Raw genomic sequence first — 21,507 nt, 5'->3', positions numbered from 1 at the left:
TGTGCATGGCTGGTTTGTGTAATCTATGATATGGTGATATTTGTATTTCCTCTCTAAAATAAATACCATTCACTTGTAATGGTGATGCTTTCGTGGACAGGCAGGCTACAACATGTCAGGACTGGATGGCGTCACTTGAGCAGCCAAACTAGCTTAGACAACACTGTTCATATGAAATATTGCAAACTGTTTTATTATAACAACCAAAAACATTGTTGTTACAATCAAAAGCAATAAGATCATTTTTTTGTCTGACAAAAAATTAATCGATAATCACATTGTCTTTCCAAATATTCATCACTGAATAAAAAGTGATAAACTGCAATGGTCATACTAAGCACAAGTAAATGCATTTAATTACAATTAATTCAAGCTTAAACTTACTTGTGTATTTTACTCTACAACATGTATCTGGTTAAAATGTGGCAATACAGACATTTGCATTTTAATTAAATATATAACAGCAGTAATAAGTTAATGGGCATTCAATCATTTCAGTCTTTATTTTTGATGAGTACTGGACTCTGCACTCAACTGAACATTTATGAATTTGCCTTCTGCACTTATGGCCAAAGCAGGGCTTAAGATGAAGAGTCATGTAGTCATCTTATTTGTTGCTTTTCTTAAGTAAAGGCTGATGTGCTGGCGTTCTACAATCACTGTTAATAGTCCAGCGAAAAATACAGGAGGCAGCACTTTAAAACGAAGTGCCCCTCATCTCCACCGCAGACGTCACCGTCGTCTTGCCTCTCTTGGCTCTGCAGGAGAGGAGGAGCCAGGCAACAGCCCAGCCAATCAGAAGACCCGCCACGGCCAGCACGGCAGCCACCCATGGTGCCACATTGTTCATGCAACCTGGGGTGAGAGGCAGGGCTGTGCTCTGCATTGTGGGTGCTGGGGTGCTGGAGGAGGAGAGGGGTGAAGCTGTGGTGTCTGTTTTGGGTGCTGTGGTGGTCGTGGTTGAACTGGGCAAGCTGTTCACCTTTGTGAAGATGTATGGATGCTCCTAGAGCACACACAAGGGAAGGTCTTCCATTCAGTCACATCATTATGCACAAATTACACAGATAAATCACAACTAGGTCAGAAGTAGCATGCGAGAAGTTCTCCTGTGGCAGCTTTCTTACCTCAGTGGGGCATTTGATGTTATTTCTTGCATTTGTGAAATTGTTGTAAGTCTGTTTTTTGCCTACTGGCTCCAACTACAGATAAAGCAGAGTACATCTTTGCTCAGCCCATGAGTAAATTACAGTGAGATGTGGTCATTTTGAAAGACATATCCAAAAGCCTCCCCCTGTCAAACACAGTCAGCCTTTTACTGCTCTCCTTGTCGGACTCACCATGTTATTCCACAGAGCGACAGCCATGTCAGCATGTCCCCGTTCACTGAAGTGGAAACAGTCCTCAGAGAAGTAGGTGGCATCAGGTTTGCCGTCCTGGAGAAGAAATAACACAACCTCAGCGTTTGTGAGAATTATGTTCTTTGAGGGGAAAGACTCGCTACTGTCCCAAAGATGATGTATACGTTTGCATATGTGGCGTGAAAAGGAGGGCGGACATGGGGGGCTTACAGCATTCAAAGGAACAACGGTGTTCTTAAAATATGGCTGCGCGACAACTGCAAAGTCCTCTCTGCCATCGTAGCGGCCTCCGTAAACCAACTTTTCCGTGTCAGTCTGAAACAAAGACCACAAATGCTCATGATGTTTGGGTGTATTCACAAAATGTCCATTATCAGGCTATATGTACTTAAATTTCCACATCACACTGATGCATGTTACATTTTGGACCATGATTGTCTCCAAACTAGTACTGATGTTCACACATACACGTCTTAAACTCTGTGAGCACAGAGCACAGAGAAACTGTCTGAGACGAATGTGAAAACAACCTTCAAGTGTCAAAAAAATTATTCTGCACAGTGAGGCTCAAACATCCAAGTGAAATAAAAATAAGCAATGTTTGGAGGGGACTTTAACTAAAGTAAATGTTGGTCTCACGTTTTGGCCTCACCGTTCCTGTCTGCTTACCTGTAATTCCCGATTTATCCGTTTCACCTCAGCCAGCTCAGGGGAATCATCTCCTGGTAACAAGAAGCAAGGGCAGACATACCTGAGGATCAAGGGTGAAAATAAACAGCTGATTGTTGTCAAATAAAATGTCATTCATGCTTTTATAATAATCCATTATTCAGGGATGGGGTATCATTTAATAAACACCAAATTATTACATTGTTCATATTATATAATTCTTTGATGGATTAAAGTAGTAATAGTATTAGATCGATGTTAAAAAAGTGCTGTTGATTCAAAGAACAGTCTGTCCTGGACTGATGAGCATACTTTTGTAACACACTGCATCCGAGACTATCCCTTTTGATCCTTCGAAGGCCTTCAATTTCCAGGATCTCCAAGACATTGACAATCGTCCTGGGAACCTACACCCAGAAAACAAGAGGTCAGGACCTTTATACAGTTTCAAAGAGGAAAATTCTGAATTGATTCTTTTATCAACGATCATTTAAGGAGAAAATCACATATGTGTGTGTGTGTGAGCCAATTTATTCTAGCAATTTTTCAGTTTCTTATGATAGATAACATAATTTTACCTCTTTGTAAAGCATATCCAAGCTTGTCATCATATAATGGCTGTAGTTCTGCGGTGACAAAGAGGCCTGTAGTTTTGAGACCAAAAGAACAATAAGATTGCGCACAATGTCCAAGACTTGTTATTAATTCATGGTAAACACATGTACGCTCGAGCCTTTTTTTAAAATTAACAGTTGTTGTCTGTTGTGGGCAGAAAAAAAAAAAAAACAGGATAAGTAAGGCATATTTCAGAGAAACTGGGCAAGTTTGTAGCTAAAAAGCAGACGCCATGCAACATGCATGAGCGTGCGAGCAACAACTAACCCTAAGCTGTCACTACCACAGTCTCAGAGCTCATCTTAAATTGATGCTGTGCTTTGATATTCTGCTTCAAAGCACAAACATTAAAAGAGAGACTACCCTGTCAGTGGAGAGCAAGGAGAGTAAAGGAAAGAGAGAGAGAGGGAGAGAAAAGGGAAATGGAGGCGAAGTGAGAAAGGAGAGGGAGAGAGAGAAGGAGGGAGTGAGACGGAGACAGGATGAAGAGAGTCTGGGTTGACCTCTGTGTTGTTTATGCCTCTTAGAGAACAAGGCCTGTCACTGTGTCCCATGTGCTTGTTTAATGCAGACAGAGGCTGAGATAGAGAACGGTGGGAGGAAGGAGGGGGGGTCTCTGTTTGAGGGGCGAAGTGGCAGAATGTGCTCATTGAAAAGAAACCACGTCTGCTCTCATCTTACTCTGACACAATAAAACAATTAGGGGAGGGCTGTTCACAAAGCTTGATTATTCTGCTCCAGTGCGTTGTCCCATTTGGAGGGTGATATCATGAGACGGCTCTGCACAGGGTATGACACAACACTACGGGATGTTTAACCACTCCGCTATGGCAGGAGATTATTTTTACTGAAGGAAGTACTTTGAAATTGCCCTTCATCCATTGGATCATCCTTCATCTCCTGTGACGGCTTCTTAAAGCAACTCACCCGGTCGTTGCAGTACTGACACAGGTCATTGCCTCCAATGAAGAGGGTCACCAGCTTCCAGTCATTCTCAAAATCCACTGTCTATTTCCGTTAAAAGGATGGAGAAAAAAATCAGACAGATAGAGATGGAGAGATGGAACAAAGATGGCATTTTTTGTGGTCACAAAATGGCAACAGTGCTAGTGTTAGTGAGGCACAACTCACAGAGTCAATCTTCATGGTATCAATCAGGCGTCGGACCTGCCCAGGGATTCCTCTGTATGAAATTAGAGAAGTTCACAAAATGAGTGCGCAAAATGCTTAAACCTGGTGCAAAATATACGAGAGTGAACCATATGATAACAGATCAAATAAATGTTATAGCTCACGATATTTTAGCCCCTGATACAGCCACGTTGAAGCCAGTCTGCCTTTTCCCCTGTCCCTTTGACACACCTTTGATTTCAGGATTGAACTTCTTAAGGATATCTGGTGTAAAAAAAAAGCAGGGAAAAGACTGCACAAGAGCCAAAACACTAGCGTCGCTACAGTCCAAGTCTGCTATCTAGTGGTGCTAATGTACATTACATGTCAAGAAAGCTAAAGGACAGACAATGTTTGGGACTTACTAGGTAATGTTGTGACAGTCTCAAGATTTTTGTCTCCTCCAATGCTTTTTAATGAAAAACAAAGAAATAAAAAACACTAAATATAATGGCCACAATGCAAAGTGCACAAATTTGTTATGTACATAGTTTGAGAGGAGTGTCTCACCTCCACGACACCCCTCTGTACTCAGTTCTGAGCTGCAGCAGAGTCTTCGCCTTCGCACCAAAGCCGGCCTAAAGACAACCAACAGTATACAGAAAATGTGTGTGTGTAGAAAATGATGCATTAGACAAGAAAATGTAATAATAGCACTGACTACAAATTTCATAGAGTAATCTATTCCATCTGTCAGTATGATCATTACATCATTTGTTATATTCCGCATGAAGTACCAAGAATCAGGTAACATAATAATGGAACGTTATTAGCAGGAATGCAAGCAAACTTATAAATCTGGTACTTTTCAAAACAGAGAAAGCGCTTTACAGTAAGAAACAATAAAAATTTCATATGCTTCTGCACAAACTCACTGTTATCGAGTCTCCCAGGGCAGCCACCACTTTGATGTCTGCTGGTCGTAACCTGTGAGCTAACAAAAGATCAAAATGAGCACAATTTCTACTTCCTGTTAGGTAATGCTTAAGTAACGTCTTGAATGATTACCTGAAGTGGGCACAGAGTTGGATGGAGCTGTGTCAACACAGGAAAAGTCACTGCCCCAATTCTAAAGAATGACAGAGGTGTATTTTAGGCATTTATAGTTATTATCTATTTTTTGCCATCATGCATGAATAATAATAACTTGCCACTTTAAAGCTGTGCAATGTATGAAAGACAGAAACCATGGCCTACTGTATTAGGAGCAGGAGTGGGGGGAGGGCCTGGAAAGGTGTAGTTGCTGTTGAAGGCAGTACTAAAAAAAGGGCTGGCCTAATGAAGAAATAATCAAAAACACATGCATTCACAAAATTGATAAAAACAAGAACATCTATCTGTTGGACTCAATGAGTGTTGATGAATGCAAAGTTACCTCAGAGGGACACTTCAGGTCGATGCCAGCTGAGAAGTTTTGCGTAAAAGTCTTGTTTCCCACTGGCTCTAACTAAGAGATGGTGAAAGTCATTGACTACTTCCAAAATAACAATGCAGGAAGTGTCTTCTAATAAAGCAGGTCCTACCATGTTGTTCCAAAGAGCGCGGGCCATGAGACTGTGAGCTCTCTGGCTGAGATGAAAACAGTCAGGTGAAAAGTAAGAGCGATCAGGCCGGCCATCCTTTCAAAAAGACACAACAGGAGGGATGACACGCTAACACCACTAAAATAAATAAATAAATAAATGAAAACACCATTATGAATATTTTAATGTTTCAGGTGTTCTGGCTCTTACCTCTAAGGTGGGAAGGTAAACCTCCCTCATGAAGGGCTGCAGCACCACAGTGAAGTTGTCGTGTGTGTCATACCACCCAGAGTCAATTAGCTCTCTTATACCTTTCTGGATGGAAAGAAAAGGACCAAAAACTAACTAAGTTTGATGTTTCACTGGCAATTATTTTGAGTTGACACATTCGCGATGGTGATGATGATGATGATGATGATGACTTAAATGAGACCTTTTTAGGTTCATTTTAAAAGTCAAATTAAGACTTGTGTTTTAGCCAAAGAAATGAGAACTTAAGAATATGTACAAAAACTTTTTTTGAGCATTCCTTAGTCTTGTACCTGATAGGCTTTATTGCGGTCCTTGACCCTCTGGAGTTCAGCGGATCCCTCTTTAGGCTTCAGTACACAAGGGCAAACTAAACTGAAACATAAACATCAAACTGTTTAATAATAACTCGATCAGTTTTTTGTCAAACTGTGGTGTACGATGAGAAGTCACTGACCTCACAAACCAGGTGGGACAGTCCAGAGTGTTATCTCTGTGCAGATCACGCAACGGTACAATGTTTAACAGCTCTACCAGATTGACAATGGCACGAGGCACCTGGGTGATGCAAAACATAAAGTTTGTGGGCTGTCTGTAATTTGGGTTGTGACTTAATAGTTGCTGACATGCAGTGAGGTTGTATGTTTGTGCAAGAAGATGAAAACACACTTCTGTGTGGAGGATGTCTAGAGCTTGGCGGATACGATTGACCACATTCCTGGGTGAGAAAAAGACCTGTGGGGAAAAAAGAAGCAGACAAGACCCAAAGCATGAAATGAAACGTGTATGCATAAGTGAAATAAGTTCACAGCTCAAACACTAGACGATTGAGAGAAAAACTAATCAGCAGCTATTTTGATAATGGAGTCAGTGAGTCATCTTTAAGAGGCTGACTCCAGCCTCTAAAATGTTTTATGGTTTTCTTTGTTTTATATGGTGGTTTTGGACTGTTTGAATATCTCTCTGGGAAGTTGTGATGGCCATTTTTCCCTATTTTCTGAAATTTTAACAAATCAAATAATTGAGAAAATAATCATATCAAATTAATTGACAATGATCATAACTGTTCAACAAAGTTTTCAATGGAACAAGGACATTATAGAGTCGATTATGAACAGATCCGAAATTTGTTTTTTTGTCCATCAAGATATTTTAAGTCAGTTCAACAATTGCACTAAAATAAGCAAAACATGCTGCAAAAGTAACTGTGAAATATGAAATTATTGTGGAAATCTTGATAAAAAAAAAAAAAGTAAGAGTGCTCACGCTGTCTGTGCAGAAGTCACATAAGTCATTGCCACCAATAAACATGGTGATCACTTTCCAGTCATTGTGGAAATCAATGCGCTGTTAAGGAGATAAAGGAGTTAAACAGTCTGTTAAGTTGGTCATTGTGAACATAAAACTGAGCCAAAGTTCACACAGGACGTATGTATCTGTGTGTTTCCTCTGTAGTGCACTGCTGCCTTACCGAATCCTTTTTCATTTTGTCCACTAGGACGCGCACTTGTTGCACCATGTCACTGAAAATCAGAACAAGGTCACATTTTAAGAACACATTCTTTGATCTGGTGTGTGATCTGTGACTGAAACACAAATTAAGAAAAGAACAGGACTGACCCACTCTTCGCTCCTGCCACAGCCTGATTGAAGAAGGCTTTAGTGGAGTCCTCATTACCTATTCCCTGTGAGAAGCCGGTCAGGGAGGGGTTAAACTCCCTCAGGATGTCTGCAGACCACAGACACAGGGAAGATCACATAAACTAAAATGGACATTGAATAGGTGCATAGGATTGTGTAGCAATAGATACATGCATTTAAATCATGTAACGTTTATTTCTAAAACATCTAAAAAATTTACTTATTAGCTTTTCAGGTTTCAGGATATATTTGGGAATTCTATTTCAAAGATTAACATGCATTGACGATGTTGCTTCTTAATATTGGTAAAGTAATGCATCCTAAAATATTTTGTTGATTCAGGTCACTATCTGACATAAAAATCAGCCCATAATGATACTGATAAGACACCAGAATCATAAGTATCACTAAGCACAATGCTACAGTGATGATCTAATGAGATAAACCTTAAGTAAGCATTTTAGGCTAATGCTATTACAATAAAAGAAAATCAAATATAATAACAGACACACATACTTGGCAGAGTGGTCACCGTGGTAATGTTCTCATCACCACCAATGCTGGAAATTGAAGAAACAGCTTGTTAGTTTAAAGTGTAGCGCACAAAATGACTAAATTTTGAGGTATTTTCAAATTCAAAATTTGAACAAAGGTGTTCTTTAGCTTATCTTACCTCCAGGACAGCCCTCTGTACTCATTAATCACTAACAGAAGGCTGTCTGTCTGGTGTGCACCCACACCATTGGCTGCCTGCAGAAAACATCAGATGTGAGATAGTAAGACCACATAGAACCAAAGAAAATATCTATTGAAGCATATACTGTATTGTAGGGGTTGCACAAATATTTGCAAGACATTTCACAGCATTAAAACTAAAATTTGCTCAAAGTACTACTATACTAATATATTAATGCCTGAGTTTGGCTATGTTTTTAGATATAAATCTAGACAATAGTGCCAATAATAGGAGGAGAGAAACACTCACTGTTATAGAGTCACCAACTGCTGCCACCACCTTTATATCCCCAGGTCTGAGTTCATGAACTACACAAGGAATAAGGTAGCTGAGTTGGTTGGACTGAACTACATTTCCCAAAATATATGAGCAGAATAAGAGCTAAATAGCATACTTTACCTGAAGTGGGTGTTGTGGGAGATGGATCGTGGTCTACACAAGGTATGTCAGTACCCATAACCTGCAAAAATACAGTATTCTCAGATAAACTGAAATGTATGTGCTGTAATTCCACACTGTAGCTCTGAAGTGGGGTTCAAAGACGTACAGGATCTGTGAGTGTGGAGGCTCTGTAAACCGTCCTCTCTCTTTCATTTTTCTGTGTCCGCAGGAAAGGTCGTTCCTGGGATGAGAGTGGAAAAGATGGAAACGGCAGCTTTAAGTGACCAGAAGGCCCACATTTAGAGGTCAGTAGATGGTGCTATGGGACGACATGCCTCACCTGGGTGGGACAAGGAACAGAAACAACACTGCTGTCCCTGACCTCTGCCTGACCTGCCGATGACTGAAGCTGGAGGAGAAAAAGCCATTCTATGAGCACACAGTGTCAAAAAGTACATATTACACAATTCTTCTATCTGCATATAGACGTAGAATGAACAAAGCTGATGAAAGGTAACCTGTAGGATAATCTCATCAGGTTAATCTTTTGGTATATGTCTTATCTAATCTCACGCCAGAGTAAAAAACGTTCCCTGTTATCATTGTTCCATCTTACTTTTGCTTTGGGGGATTATGATGACTCTTCCCAGTTGGCTCATTGAGAAATTGTTAAATGTTGAAGGCTTTCTGTATGCTGATTTGTCAGATACCTTATACAGTACATTGTGCATTTAGGACATTTAATTAATAAAAACTTACCAGGTTTGTCCATAGCTGAACAGCTAACTGGTTTAGGTCAGACCATTTACTCTCCTACAAATGCACAATATATGCTAGTTACACATTAGCCATTTCAAGGCAATTTCATGTATTTTCACATTTCATGTATTGTTACAGGAAGACAGGCTGTATAATTTAGAGGCGTTAGTTACAGTATTGTTGATTATAACATCTGGAAATACCCTTTCTTACTTACAGAATCTGAAATTTGATCAAGGATAGCTGGAGCAGACTGCAGCACTGCAGTGAAGTCTTCTCTTTTGCTGTGCCACTGTGGATTCTCCAAGATGTGACTGAGAGAGTCCTGAAAACAAGACAAACGGATATTTGGATATTTAAGTAGCAAAATATGATTGATGAGCATAGACCCCAAGTATACAAATGCCATTTATCTACACGATGTTTTACCTGTAGTGTTTTGAGAAGAATGGCTTTATGTAGTCGCTGGTTTGTGCTTTCACCTCTCATACACTCACACCTGCGACAAAATAAAAAACAACCATTGCTGCCACACGCATTTTACAATCTTACAACAACACTATAGACTACATGCATGTAAAAATAAAAAAATAATGAGTCAATCCAATGTATTTTGCTTCAAAACACTCACTTGTCCTGCTGATGATGTGCGCTCCAGACTACCACATGAACTAAAGTGCGATGTAACTGTAAACACATACCGAGCATTTTAATTTTTTTTCCACTTCCATCTTTTCATGCAAAAATTGTGTTTAACAAAAATTGTAATACCCTTTTCTGCAACAACCGCAGAGCTTCTTCCACTTCCTGCACAACAGATTTAACATCTGCAGCAACCTAAAGCAAAAAGACACAAAGTCATACGATCTTAACATCCTTTGCCAACTCTAATGTTTGTGACCTCAAACGTGATTTTGTTGTAAAAAGGAATCTCACATGTGGTGAACAGGCACACATGGAATCTGCCGGAACAAACAGCAGCACAAATTTCCAGTCTGTCACCTGCAAAGATTATAGGAAAGAGAAAACTGAGCAAACTCCATCCACTAAATCAGGACCTTTTTGCTGTGAGCTGATATTGATAACCAGTGAGACACCGCGCCACTCGATTCAGTTTAAAAAATGTAGAAGACGTTGTTCTTTCTGATAATCAATGTAGCATCTCAGAATCAGCGCAGCTCTTCACCAACAATCACTTTTCCTCCAGTTTTTCTATTTCTGTCACTGCCAAGTAATGAAATTCAGTTTAACGTGATAAACACCCAGCTTAGATTAGCATAGTGAAACAAGGGGAACAGCTAGACAAAAAACACACTTATTGACATATTATATCTTGTTTGTTTAGTCTGTACAAAAATGTAAGTGTAAAAGTTGTGGACTTATGGGTCTTATACGAAGGACTATTTCTTGGGTGGGCACAGTGACTCCCTTAAGTCTTGAACTTGACATAAATTTCTAGTTTATCTTAAATTAAGGAAATAGAGGCTGTACATTTAGACAATTAGAGTCTTGTTAACTGTAGTTTCTAGGTTTTGTACGTCCCAAACATCGACAGAGGTGTCCTCAGGGAGAGGATAGCTAACATGAGTCCTCACACTGTTTGATATTCTGCTGTCAGTCCAGGCATCATGGTACATGTGTTATTTGTCTATTTCCTGTCATATTTGTAGTGGGCAAACTCACTCAGTGTAGAATTCTCTTAATTAAAACAATACAATGTTTCAAATACATCAAATATTGTAACAAGAGGGTTAATGTGTACCTGGTGTGACAGGGAGAGACACAGCTCCTCAGTTTCTTCCAACAAGCTTCTGCAACACACACACAATTCATATATAACACACCTGCAGCAACGACCATTTACAGCAATTATGTGTGTGTGATGTGCGTGTGTGTGTCACCTGGGCTGCAGTGAGATCTGATCCACATGTTGAGTGATCACACCAGGGTTAAACATGGACAGCAACTCTATTCAACACACATATGCACAATTGTATTGACTTAATTTACAGTATGTATAACTCCTATGTGTTTTGCTTACTTCCATGTGAAATGAAGGTCAACAACCTGAGTTTATGGCCCACTCTCTTATCCTTTGAGATAAACTTGACAAAACTATAACATTATTGTACTGAGAGCTTTTTTTCAAAGTGCATTATACGGTCTTGACTACACCCTTGAACTCAGCTTTCTGCCAAATTGTAAATACTTCCCCAATAGTGTGGAAAGTGTCTATATTTAACCTAAATCCATTCACAGTTAATGAGTTACAAAGCGTGATTATTGTGGGGAAATTACAACAAAATGAATTAATTTGAAAAGTAAAGTAATAATCCAAATTCAGCACACTGAAAGTGCTCTGCAATGTAGTAGAAATTATCTACAGTTCTTGATCATAAAAATGTTAATAAAACCTCTAGACTTACGTGCCAGTCTACTGACGGCTCTGGATGCTGCATCCCTGATGACAAAGACAGACATGTTTCATCAGCTTCAGCCTTAAAGCATTGTGCATTTAATTGCATTCGTGGTGTGCCAGTACGTTTTACTGACTTATATTTGCACAATTTATTTTTGTCTGCTTACTTGTGTGAATGTGGAACTCCCAAGACATAAACACCTGAGATATCAACAGGTCTGAGAGTGTGGACTAATGGAGAGGAAAAATTCAGAAGTTGGCCATTTCATGATACAACACTAGATGTCATGTTAGAAAATGTGCGTATTGTTTGTATCAGGTAACAAAGAGCATTTGGAAGGACTAATAATCATTACGCCTAAACACGTTAAAACAGTTAAGATGATTATCGGTGATGGGTGCAGTACCTGAGGATGATGGGGATGAAGGGGCGGGGATTGGTGAGCAGAGTATTGACATGTAACTGTCTGTCTGTAGCACAGAAAAACAATTCATCTGACTGTCACTGACACAGCATCCAAACAGTATAAGAGTATATTTTAAATTCATATATTTTCACAAGTGACATACCGTACCTTCTCTGATTTTTCTGCTGACACTTCATTTTTTCGTACATCAGTGCTGACAGAGACTAAATGTGACATAAGAAAAAATATTTTGATAAAATAATGAAATTAAAGTTAAATAAGTTTAAAACATTAACAGGTACGAATAAAACATTTTCATTCCTGCACTTCCTTTACAATATTTTCTTTACTATATTTTCTATGAAGATATTGTTAATATAGGTCTTATGACTTACTTAATCTTAGAGGTCAGTACAGATTCATGAAGAACTGGCTGAATCTACTTTTACTCAGTGCTTTAGTCATCAGATGATGCTCAGTCAGCTGCAGTTTAATAAACTTGATAACTTAAACTTTTCCCAACCTCCCTTATGCACAGTGGACATTTAAAGTATTATGTAACAAACAGAGATTCTATAAACTTGTCTTCATGCTGCGTACATCATTCAAACATATATGCTACTTCATATAATACTGCAGAAAGCTTTGCGATACACAAGAAAAGCTTTACAAACACAAGTTTGTAGCTTGGACCTGTTTTCATCTTTTTCATCTAAAGGGTACAATAGTGCAAAAACCAACAGTGTGCAGACTGGCTATTCATCTACCAAATCTTTCTGATCTCATCACGTGACTGTGCCACCTTGCACTTAAAGGTCCATATCTACAACAAATATTCAGTGTTCAAAATCAAACCGATTGTCAAAACAACCATGCTGTGTATCTTACCTGTAAATTGAACGCAGGATCCAACAAGGGCTGCCAGTATCAGGAGTGCAGATGTAGTCATGATGTGGTGAGATCCGAAGTGCCTTCCACACTGAGGAGTGTGAGCAATACCCTCCTCTCGTTTCCCCCAGCCTCAGAGAAACAATGACTGTAAAAGTACACTGTACCCGTAAAAGGTGCGGTGAAGGAAAAGAGTTCCCAAGAGGGCAAAGTTTTTTTGAAAGGAAAAGGAGAGGAAAACCGCTCATGTGAAAGGAAGAAAATCCTGCGACTTTTTCCACTGTCACTCTTTTATCCTCTGTCATATCTTGCGCTTATCAGTTTATCTGGATGACAAGCTACCAAATTACAAGTCGCACTATCTCCTCTCTATCTAAGCATTTGTGTCTCCTGCAATTTTTATTGTAAATCTAAATGATATCTTCGTGTTTTGCAACAGGCCAACTGACACAGGTCAGTGAGATGCTGAGTTATGTTTACAGCTCTCATCATCTCTCCGTTATATAAATCATTATATCATACACCTGATGGATGATGATGCATGAATGGGTGATGGATATCCCAAATAAAAATATGATCTAATACCATCAGAATAGACATTGACTGAGCAGAAATCTTTAAAATCCATATCTAATTAGAAATTCTCTAATCTTCCTGTTTTCAGTTAGTGTGTTTTTTAGTAAGGTGAGAACTGTTTTTGCTTTTGCTTATACATCTTCGCAGGAGGTATGAATGAAATTCACATCATCAGGAGACACATCTTGGAGCTGTTCCATCATTTCAAGGAACAAGACAGAGTTTGTGGACACAGTGATAGGAACCAGAGTGATTTTCCATTTTCCACTCTCTGATAAATGTCCGGTTCATAATAAAACTCATTTGGGATTAAAAGCTCAAACAACCATAAATTGTCTGCCTCTTAACCAAAGTTTAAAATCTTAGCTCTGTAGCTTATAGAGAGGGTCTTCAATGTCGACTTTGAATCTATCTATAATATGTTGCTCTTTAACCCTTTAAATCTTTAAGTCATGCTCGCGCTTTACTGGATGCACGTTCATGACACACTTTGCAAACTGTGATGATAAATGTAGCTTCCTGGTGTTTCATATATTTGACCAAGGTTATGCAATTAAACGTTAACGACCAGCAATTTAGTAAAACTGGACAGGTTCAGTTTTGGAGATGAGATGAGATATGATTGGATTGCAAAATACTTTATGAGTTTGTCCTTAGATTGGCTTTGCAGATAACCTGACCCTTGGAATCATGACACAGTAAAACAGCAAGTTATCTTGATGTTGTGGAGTTATGAGATTACCATCAAGCAGCAGAAAATGTTTGCAGTTTCTAATGTTTTCGTATGTTGCATCAAAGTAATTGCGTGCATCAAAATGTTGACGTCCAACACCTTACATAGAGACTTTATAGTGTGTTGGTTTTTTCTTTTATTTCTCATCCATCTGTATATTCCTGCCAGAAGAGCAGTTTGAAGTTTCTGCTTTCAAATGTCTCATATTCTTTATCCCATTCAGAACTGCTACATCCACCACCACTACTGTTTTTCTGCTTTAGTCCAAACTTTGCTGGAGACGCTCTGGTACGTTACACTCTAAACTTTTCTTCATTTTGACTTGTCGTAGTTAGCAAAAGCATGTGTGCCACTAGTAACATTAACAATCACTCCGTTCTATTCAAGTGTCCCAGCAAACCTGAAACCCTGAAACTGAGCAAGCTAAATGGAACTCAGCCAGCTTTCATTTTATCATTACACCTGCGTTTTCATTACTGTGATGTGTAAAATGGCAAGTTGTTCACATTTGATAGCTAGACTGGATGCATATTGCAAATATCTGTACTGCAACTCTTCTGAGTTAAAGAGAACATCCCAAATACACTGTGACTGGTCATTATTCATATCCACAACTGGCATTATGACTAGTAAAAAGAAAATTTCACACATCTCTGATCAGAATTGTATCCAGAAAAAATACAACTGCAGACATCCACAACACATTTTTACAAGTAAGGGACATGCAAATGGATTTACCATCCTTTTATCATACTTTTGTATGTCCAGAATTGCATATAATAATGTCAAAATGGCTTAGTTCATGTTATGACTGGTAACAGTTGTGTTAGGAGTCTTTCCTAGTTAGAATTCTAACTATTATCCAGATATCAACAGTGACGTAGATGAGCTCTGAAACTGAAGGCCCAATACACATGAACGGCAGTAGAATGACAGTTGTAGATATCTTGAAAGGCATCTTACCATCCTGTCTCTCTGGTTTAAGACATTCAGAGGTTCATTTTCACTCAGGTTTGCGCTCTGCTGACACCTCGTGGAGCACCCATGGGCCGCTCACAGCTCAGCTCTGCTTTGCTGCGTCCTGACCGGATGTTGATAGTAGCTCGGAGCAAGCAGGAACAGCTGAAAAAGAACAACAAAGCCACGACGACGGCTGTACAAACAGATGTGCTACTAAAATACACTTAAAATATCGGTGACAGTATCGCTGCCGGGGACATTTTGTGCCACCGAAACTAATCTGAAAAGGTAGGACGCCGTCATTTGGAGCCAAGCAGAAATAAACGCTTTGTTGTCGTTCCCCTTGTTGCTAGCTTGTTGTCGTTATCGCTGCTAGCTGGACGGCTAACGTGTCGTTAGCATCTTTTAGCTTAATACGACAGCTCTCAGTCCTAAACCACGGTGGAAACCAGCCTGTGTGTTTCCTTTGGTCGGCTAGTCGCAAGTATTTGTCTTCTAAAGAGAAGTTATTTTTATTGTTCTTCATAATGTCAGTTATTTTCTGCACCATTCAAAGCTCAGCTGCCTGTCAGGAACAAAAAGTACTTGTTGAAATCAGTAAAATGCTCAACAGGAAGCTTCTGCGGCGAGGGGAGGCAACAGAAACACCTCAAAATACAGCTAAAAAAAGACTAATGTGAGCTCATTGTGGGTTTTTTTTTTTTTTTCCTGTTGAGACTGTCCGCTTCAAAGTCATAATAATTATTCCCCTTGCGAAGTTGTTTTATGTTGCCTTTTAAGTTGTTAATTAAAGAAGAGAAATTCTGGTGATTGGCATTCAGTGTACATGTGTACTGAAGGATTGTGACGACTGCCTGAATTACTGCAGCAGTTGTCACAAGCACTGGATAAAAAATACAAAAAGACACTTGGTAAGCACAGGAAAAGTCAACTGCATAAGATGAACAGTGTAGTATGGGTGCTCCAAGGGTCGATCTATAGTAAAGAATATTGACCCAAAGATGTATGATTGCTTAACAACAACACCACAGATAATTATCTCAAAGGTTACTACCCTGATCATCTCTAAATTAGTATTTACATTAAGCGATATTGTTGTTTTGGCTGATACTGATAAAATCATCTATCCAAGTATGTTATTTTATACTGTCACATAGATGAGCTTTACAATATAGTGCATTTTCTGGAAACTAAAACGAAAATGACTAGAATATATGTTGTGGCTAATCCAGTAAATTAAATACTTGATGAATTCATAATAAAGTCCTTCTTCAAATTATGGCAAATAATCATAAAAATCCAGTATATAGAAGTGCTAAGTGAGAGGCAGTTCAGATTCTTGAGCGCGTCTCACTTAAAAGGCGTCAACATTTCTGACAGATTGGTTGGGAGTGTCAGGCATTTAACCTCTGCAGGGTTGTTCAGGTTCAGAATGGTCTTCTTCACACCCTGTCGGTACGCACACGTCTGTAGGATTACACAGGTTTTCACAAGTCATGTATATTTTTGCTTAGGTACACTGTCACTCTATTTTAAATCATTAAGCACAAGTGAAAAACTGTTAGAAATTGTAGAGAGAGGGATAAGGGGATTGAAAGTAAGTGCGAGAGAGAGAGAGTTGAGGCTTAAAAGTGAATCCAAACACAAACCAAAATAACTTTACTACTACTTAGAGCAAGCCCAGTTGTTTTTGACGTAGCACTTCTAGATATACTAAATACTGGATGACCATCACATACATTAAAATCCAATGGAACCATAACAAAGCCCTTTTCATTGATTTACATGATTGCCTACAATGGCCTCACACACCCAGCTAAGTCAAAGGAGTATCTACCACATCACAAACAGTATGGCAAAATAGATAGATCATCAACCCAAGGTTATTGCTTTGTACAACGTGACTGCATGTACTGTTTATGGTCAAGTCCTATTTTTATGTACTTTGGAACAATTAATAGCTTGCCTTACTATTTCTGTCATATTTTAGCCTTAGTTCAGTCACTCCCAGAGATTTGACGATGGGACGCATCTTCTTGGACCACATTGGTGGAACACGCCTGTTTTCCTGTGCCAACTGTGACACCATCCTGACCAACAGGTCGGAGCTCATCTCAACACGTTTCACAGGAGCCACAGGGAGAGCTTTCCTCTTCAACAAGGTACGGGCACATTGCTTATAACTGCCCGTGGCATTTACTCATCAAACAGGATGCACATATTCAGTATCTAGTTCTCTGCTTCAAAAATATGTGTGTATGACTGTGTCTCTCAACACCACAGGTGGTGAACCTCCAGTATAGCGAGGTGCAGGACAGAGTGATGCTCACTGGCAGACACATGGTGAGGGACGTCAGCTGCAAGAACTGCAACAGCAAGCTGGGCTGGATCTATGAGTTTGCTACTGAGGACAGCCAGCGGTACAAGGAGGGACGTGTCATTCTGGAAAGGGCGCTGGTGAGGGAGAGTGAGGGCTTTGAAGAGCATGTCCCCTCAGACAACTCCTGAGCCCCTAACGTCAGATTAACTTGTGTGGGAAAAGCTCACTCCCGTGTCCTCCCCTCCCTGTTGTTATCCCCTTACCTCTGTGCTGCGCACCACCATCTGCAGACTTAGCGGTCAGTGAAGGTTTGGCTTCACCCCTCACACCCTTTCCCTGTCTCTGGCCTGTGACCTTAGACCTCTGCTGATTAGAAGATTGGTTTGCTGGCTCTATTCTTGCTGAATAGGCCTCCCTAAAACACTCCCCGACTTATGTGTCACAGGACACCACCCCAAAACAGCTGAGGACACAGATAGGGAGTTGTAACTTCACCTCACTGCACGGTCACACAATTTTCACTATCTCGGCACCAGGCATGCTCCACACTTCTTCATATGGTAATCAAACACTTGCATGATAATAGACATGGTCTGTCACATTAAAAAAAAACATCTGGTTGTTTATTTAGGTAACTGGAAGCAGTTGGGTTCATCATGCAGATGACACTGGAGGTGTCACTCTACATATTGCTTTCATGGGTCTTGTGCTTCTGTGTTGTCAACTGTGTTTCAGTGTATTTGTCACTGGTGAGCACTGAATGCAATTAAGACCATGATAGTTGTTATTTATGTATCAGTTACCTTTTATTAGCCGATAGTGTAATAACTATGATAGTGTTTAAACTCTGTGTTCTCATCCAAATTATTCTGTAAAGACTGCACAGATTGATGTCATATTTAAGTATTCATCGTTGTGTTTGATGAGGATAGGAGTTTTACTTAGAACTGGCTCACATGATGTGCATTTAAATGTACACAAAGTGTCCCATTCTTGATGTTCATGGTGTGGAAGTGACCTGTACAGTAGATAATCATACACGTGATCCTACATTTTAATTCGGGTCTGCCGCTCTCCACCTGTTACCATGGATTCTGTGCCTGTGTGGTGTGCCGTGTGAAGAGCAACGTGTCATTTTGGTGACTTATGAGGAGCATGTACCTTCCAGCCATGTGTCTTCAGTATGACAGAGGAGGAATGTGTCTGAGATGTGTTGGAGACATTCTCTGGCTGCCTGCTGTCTTAAGGACAGGATTATGAGAGGATGGGTCATGCAAGCATTTGAAAGTAGCCAGCACCAGGAGACAATGGGAGACGGGCGTACAGCCAGCCTCTAGAAAAAATTACAAACCAAGAGCAGACGTTCTCTTGCTTAGTTAATAGTTTACACTTATGGAAACAACACACTAGTAATCTGTTTAAATGAAGCTTGAGTTTCACCGTACAATGTTATTTAAACACAGTCGCCTGCAGATGTTGTCTCCTTGTGTTGAACTACTAGTGACCCATCCTCTTTTTATAATCCAGGGCTTAAGGCACATTTGGTCATAAGATGACTTGTTTCGTACATTACAAAGCCAAGCAAGCTTTAATGGAGTATTAGTCCTCTAAAGTTCAGCATTTGTCCTCTGACTATGCCAGAGCCTCCATTTTATATTGTCAGTGTCCTGCAGAGATTTCTACCAAAATGTCAAATTGTAAAAAAAAAAAAAAAAACCAACAAAAAGAAGTTGACATTTGAGGTTATTTTTGGAGTGGGTTACAGCACAGCATCATGGCCCTGGTGTAACATTGTGCCATTTCAGAGTGTGCATGCCTGCGGGCGTTACCAGAATGACCCAGCCTTTATTTGTGACATTGTTAATGTTTTTGCTCACCTTTACAAGGTCATGCAAAATACTACAATAGGTCGTTTGTACAAAAAAAGCTAAATTAAATAAAAAAGGCTTTTACAGGACACCGACACCATCCATATCCCCAAGTTAGTGGTGTACAGTCAGTGGCCATGACAGAATATTATCATTTTGCTGTTCACTTTTACCATTTTATTAAAAGGCCATTGTTTTTATTTGCTTTACTCTATATGCTTGTTATTTTATTGACTGATGCATCTATCTTATTGTATATTTTCTTGATTGAAGGTTTGAAATGAGTTTTCTTGAATGGCTACAGGAAGGTTTTCTCTGATGTGATTTCTAAATAAATATAGTCTTGCTGGGTTAAATTTGTCTTATCTGTGCTTCTTTTGTAGCTTACAACTTTTTTTTTTTGTCAGCAAGTAGCAGTAGAGTGAGAGAATTATCAATTGCATGTGTTTGAATACTGACAATAATGTCAATCTACTGCCAAATAATAGCTTCTTTTCTCTTAATGTTTCCCTCTCCCTCAAGATGTCTGTAGTTCAAATATCCAAATTCTTCTTAACCCTGACAAATATGTAAATAAGCTCACATGGATTTACAAGCTTAGTGCTCGAACATTGTCTCGTTCATATAGAGATCTGGGTGATGGGAGGCCACTCATGGGTAAAAGTGAATCCTTACACCTCTAGGTGGCAGCAGGACACTGAGAAACAGATGATCTCTGAGGATGTTTTTCCTTTGCAGGAATGATGCCTCGCCTGCCTGCTTGACATGGTCTGTAGAGCGTCACTGCAGTGTGGAAATACATGTCAGTGGTATTACTCTCTGGAGCAGAAAAATAAAACGGAATTATGTGCAGTTAAATAAATGCCCAATACAGGCAAAATTGAATAAGTGACTGTAAAACAAACATTACAAAAATACATACAGATTCCATTTTAATCCCACCTCTTCAGTGCTCACTGTGAATCACCCTCGATGAAGAGGTTTGACTGCATTGGGCTTATAAATAGGCAGTGACGATTCACTCCTAATCCACCCACTAATATTGCAGCGCTGCCGTAGAGTTATTTATAGCTCCAATCCTGTTGGAAGGCTTCTTTGTTAGTGTGTCTGTGTCACAGCGGTGGAATCAACAACAGGTCTGCTTTTCTGCAGTCACCCTTGGAGGCCACCTACACCGATCACGCAGCACTGAAGTTAGCTGGGACACATATTAATCAAGGTTTTTAAACTGTTCAGGTCACGGCCATGTTTGCACCCACTGCGGTTGTTTGCTCTTTTTTTTTTCTTTTGAAGGATCTACAGCATTAATGGCTGTAATGACCATATCTAGAGTTATTTAAATGCTGGAAATAGCCAGAGGCAAAAAGGAGGCACCACCTCCACAGAGCTCACTGTCCTGCTTTATAATTCATGGTAGTCTTTGACTTTGTCCCTGCCTAACCTCAGGATTATCTGCTGCTCTTTATTGAAAAAAAAAAAGCCATCGGGCCAGATAAGGATAATTACACTGCCTTGTTGATCCTATTAGTCTGCATGCAATTGGATAGACATGGCACAAATCTAGATCTGACAGTCTCTACGTGTGTTCACAGCGAGAGCTATTTTTCCTCTATCCTTAAGACACTTCCACGGTGCTCTCAAGACACTGAGATGGCCTAAAGACTTTAACCTCTCATGAGTCTTTAAGGGATCCTTTACATCCAGTCTGCTATTCTGTTAGTAAGAGAGGAAGTCTTTTAGAACTATATCTATTAAAAAGAAAAAAGACTCACTAGTAAAGTGATGCTCTTATGGCTCTCATATAGGATGTACATGTGCATCATCCATCTTCCTTCCACCCACCATCAAACCTATCAGAGCGAATTTGAAGTTATATGATGCAGAGAGTGATTTTGGGGTGGGAGTGAGATGGAGACCAGAAAAGGAACCAAGAACATAATTGCACCCTTAATTGGCTCATGATTCATCATCACTGGACAGCTATTTTAGTTTATCCTTACCTTTTGTCTATCTTTGAATCCACGCGATGTCAGCATCACGCCCCCTCTCTATCCCCCCCCCCACACCTCCCCACCCCCGGCAGAGCAGAGATATAGAATATAGAAATAAACTCTTTCCACCACTCTCTCTCTTCACACACACAAAAGGAGTGACATCATTCTGTCAGCAGGAGAAAATAGCATGCTTTCCATTGACATCACTCTACATCCCGTTGCTAGGAGACAGGGGAGT

At 39.8% G+C, this 21,507-nt stretch overlaps 2 protein-coding genes across 4 annotated transcripts; one reads left to right on the top strand and one right to left on the bottom strand.

Annotated features, from left to right (window-relative positions):
• Positions 1–398: 398 nt before the first annotated feature.
• Positions 399–13,124, bottom strand: LOC139212079 (phospholipase B1, membrane-associated-like). Of its 2 annotated transcripts, XM_070842534.1 has the most exons (43): positions 12,819–13,118; positions 12,099–12,154; positions 11,931–11,994; positions 11,691–11,754; positions 11,531–11,565; positions 11,006–11,072; positions 10,867–10,915; positions 10,041–10,106; positions 9,876–9,941; positions 9,736–9,791; positions 9,534–9,603; positions 9,322–9,429; positions 9,105–9,158; positions 8,686–8,754; positions 8,512–8,586; positions 8,364–8,424; positions 8,214–8,272; positions 7,902–7,978; positions 7,745–7,788; positions 7,208–7,316; positions 7,059–7,110; positions 6,854–6,934; positions 6,257–6,322; positions 6,045–6,145; positions 5,881–5,962; positions 5,549–5,653; positions 5,339–5,434; positions 5,191–5,262; positions 5,013–5,090; positions 4,824–4,884; positions 4,691–4,749; positions 4,326–4,393; positions 4,181–4,224; positions 3,941–4,040; positions 3,777–3,828; positions 3,573–3,653; positions 2,609–2,674; positions 2,343–2,437; positions 2,031–2,112; positions 1,572–1,676; positions 1,341–1,436; positions 1,128–1,202; positions 399–1,006 (listed from the first exon to the last, which is right to left on the bottom strand). In XM_070842534.1, the coding sequence occupies exons 1-43, from the start codon at positions 12,877–12,879 to the stop codon at positions 698–700; spliced, it is 3,336 nt and encodes a 1,111-aa protein (XP_070698635.1). In that variant the 5' UTR covers positions 12,880–13,118; the 3' UTR covers positions 399–697. The 2 variants fall into 2 exon arrangements, with proteins under 2 accessions (XP_070698635.1, XP_070698636.1); XM_070842535.1 differs by lacking the exons at positions 399–1,006; positions 1,128–1,202; positions 1,341–1,436; positions 1,572–1,676 and having other exon boundaries at positions 2,031–2,083; positions 12,819–13,124.
• Positions 13,125–15,219: 2,095 nt separating this feature from the next.
• LOC139212347 (protein yippee-like 5) lies at positions 15,220–19,136 on the top strand. 2 transcript variants are annotated; one of them, XM_070842882.1, is made up of 3 exons: positions 15,220–15,375; positions 17,084–17,249; positions 17,371–19,136. In XM_070842882.1, exons 2-3 carry the CDS (start codon positions 17,109–17,111, stop codon positions 17,593–17,595), a joined length of 366 nt encoding a protein of 121 aa, XP_070698983.1. In that variant the 5' UTR covers positions 15,220–15,375; positions 17,084–17,108; the 3' UTR covers positions 17,596–19,136. The 2 variants fall into 2 exon arrangements, with proteins under 2 accessions (XP_070698983.1, XP_070698982.1); XM_070842881.1 differs by having other exon boundaries at positions 17,078–17,249.
• Positions 19,137–21,507: the final 2,371 nt, after the last annotated feature.

The sequence above is a fragment of the Pempheris klunzingeri genome, chromosome 13, assembly GCF_042242105.1.
Source record: "Pempheris klunzingeri isolate RE-2024b chromosome 13, fPemKlu1.hap1, whole genome shotgun sequence".
Classification (NCBI taxonomy): Eukaryota; Metazoa; Chordata; class Actinopteri; order Acropomatiformes; family Pempheridae; genus Pempheris; species Pempheris klunzingeri.
This window is presented reverse-complemented; position numbering and strand designations above follow the sequence as displayed.

Excerpts from the sequence above, each read along its gene's own strand:
- LOC139212079 (XM_070842534.1), bottom strand. The coding sequence starts at position 12,879 with ATGACTACATCTGCACTCCTGATACTGGCAGCCCTTGTTGGATCCTGC. Across the intron at positions 12,155-12,818 it reads ATCCTGCGTTCAATTTACAG|TCTCTGTCAGCACTGATGTA; the intron begins GTAAGATACACA and ends TGTCACATTTAG. Across the intron at positions 4,225-4,325 it reads TACAGAGGGGTGTCGTGGAG|CATTGGAGGAGACAAAAATC; the intron begins GTGAGACACTCC and ends TTCATTAAAAAG.
- LOC139212347 (XM_070842882.1), top strand. The coding sequence starts at position 17,109 with ATGGGACGCATCTTCTTGGACCACATTGGTGGAACACGCCTGTTTTCC. Across the intron at positions 17,250-17,370 it reads GAGCTTTCCTCTTCAACAAG|GTGGTGAACCTCCAGTATAG; the intron begins GTACGGGCACAT and ends TCAACACCACAG.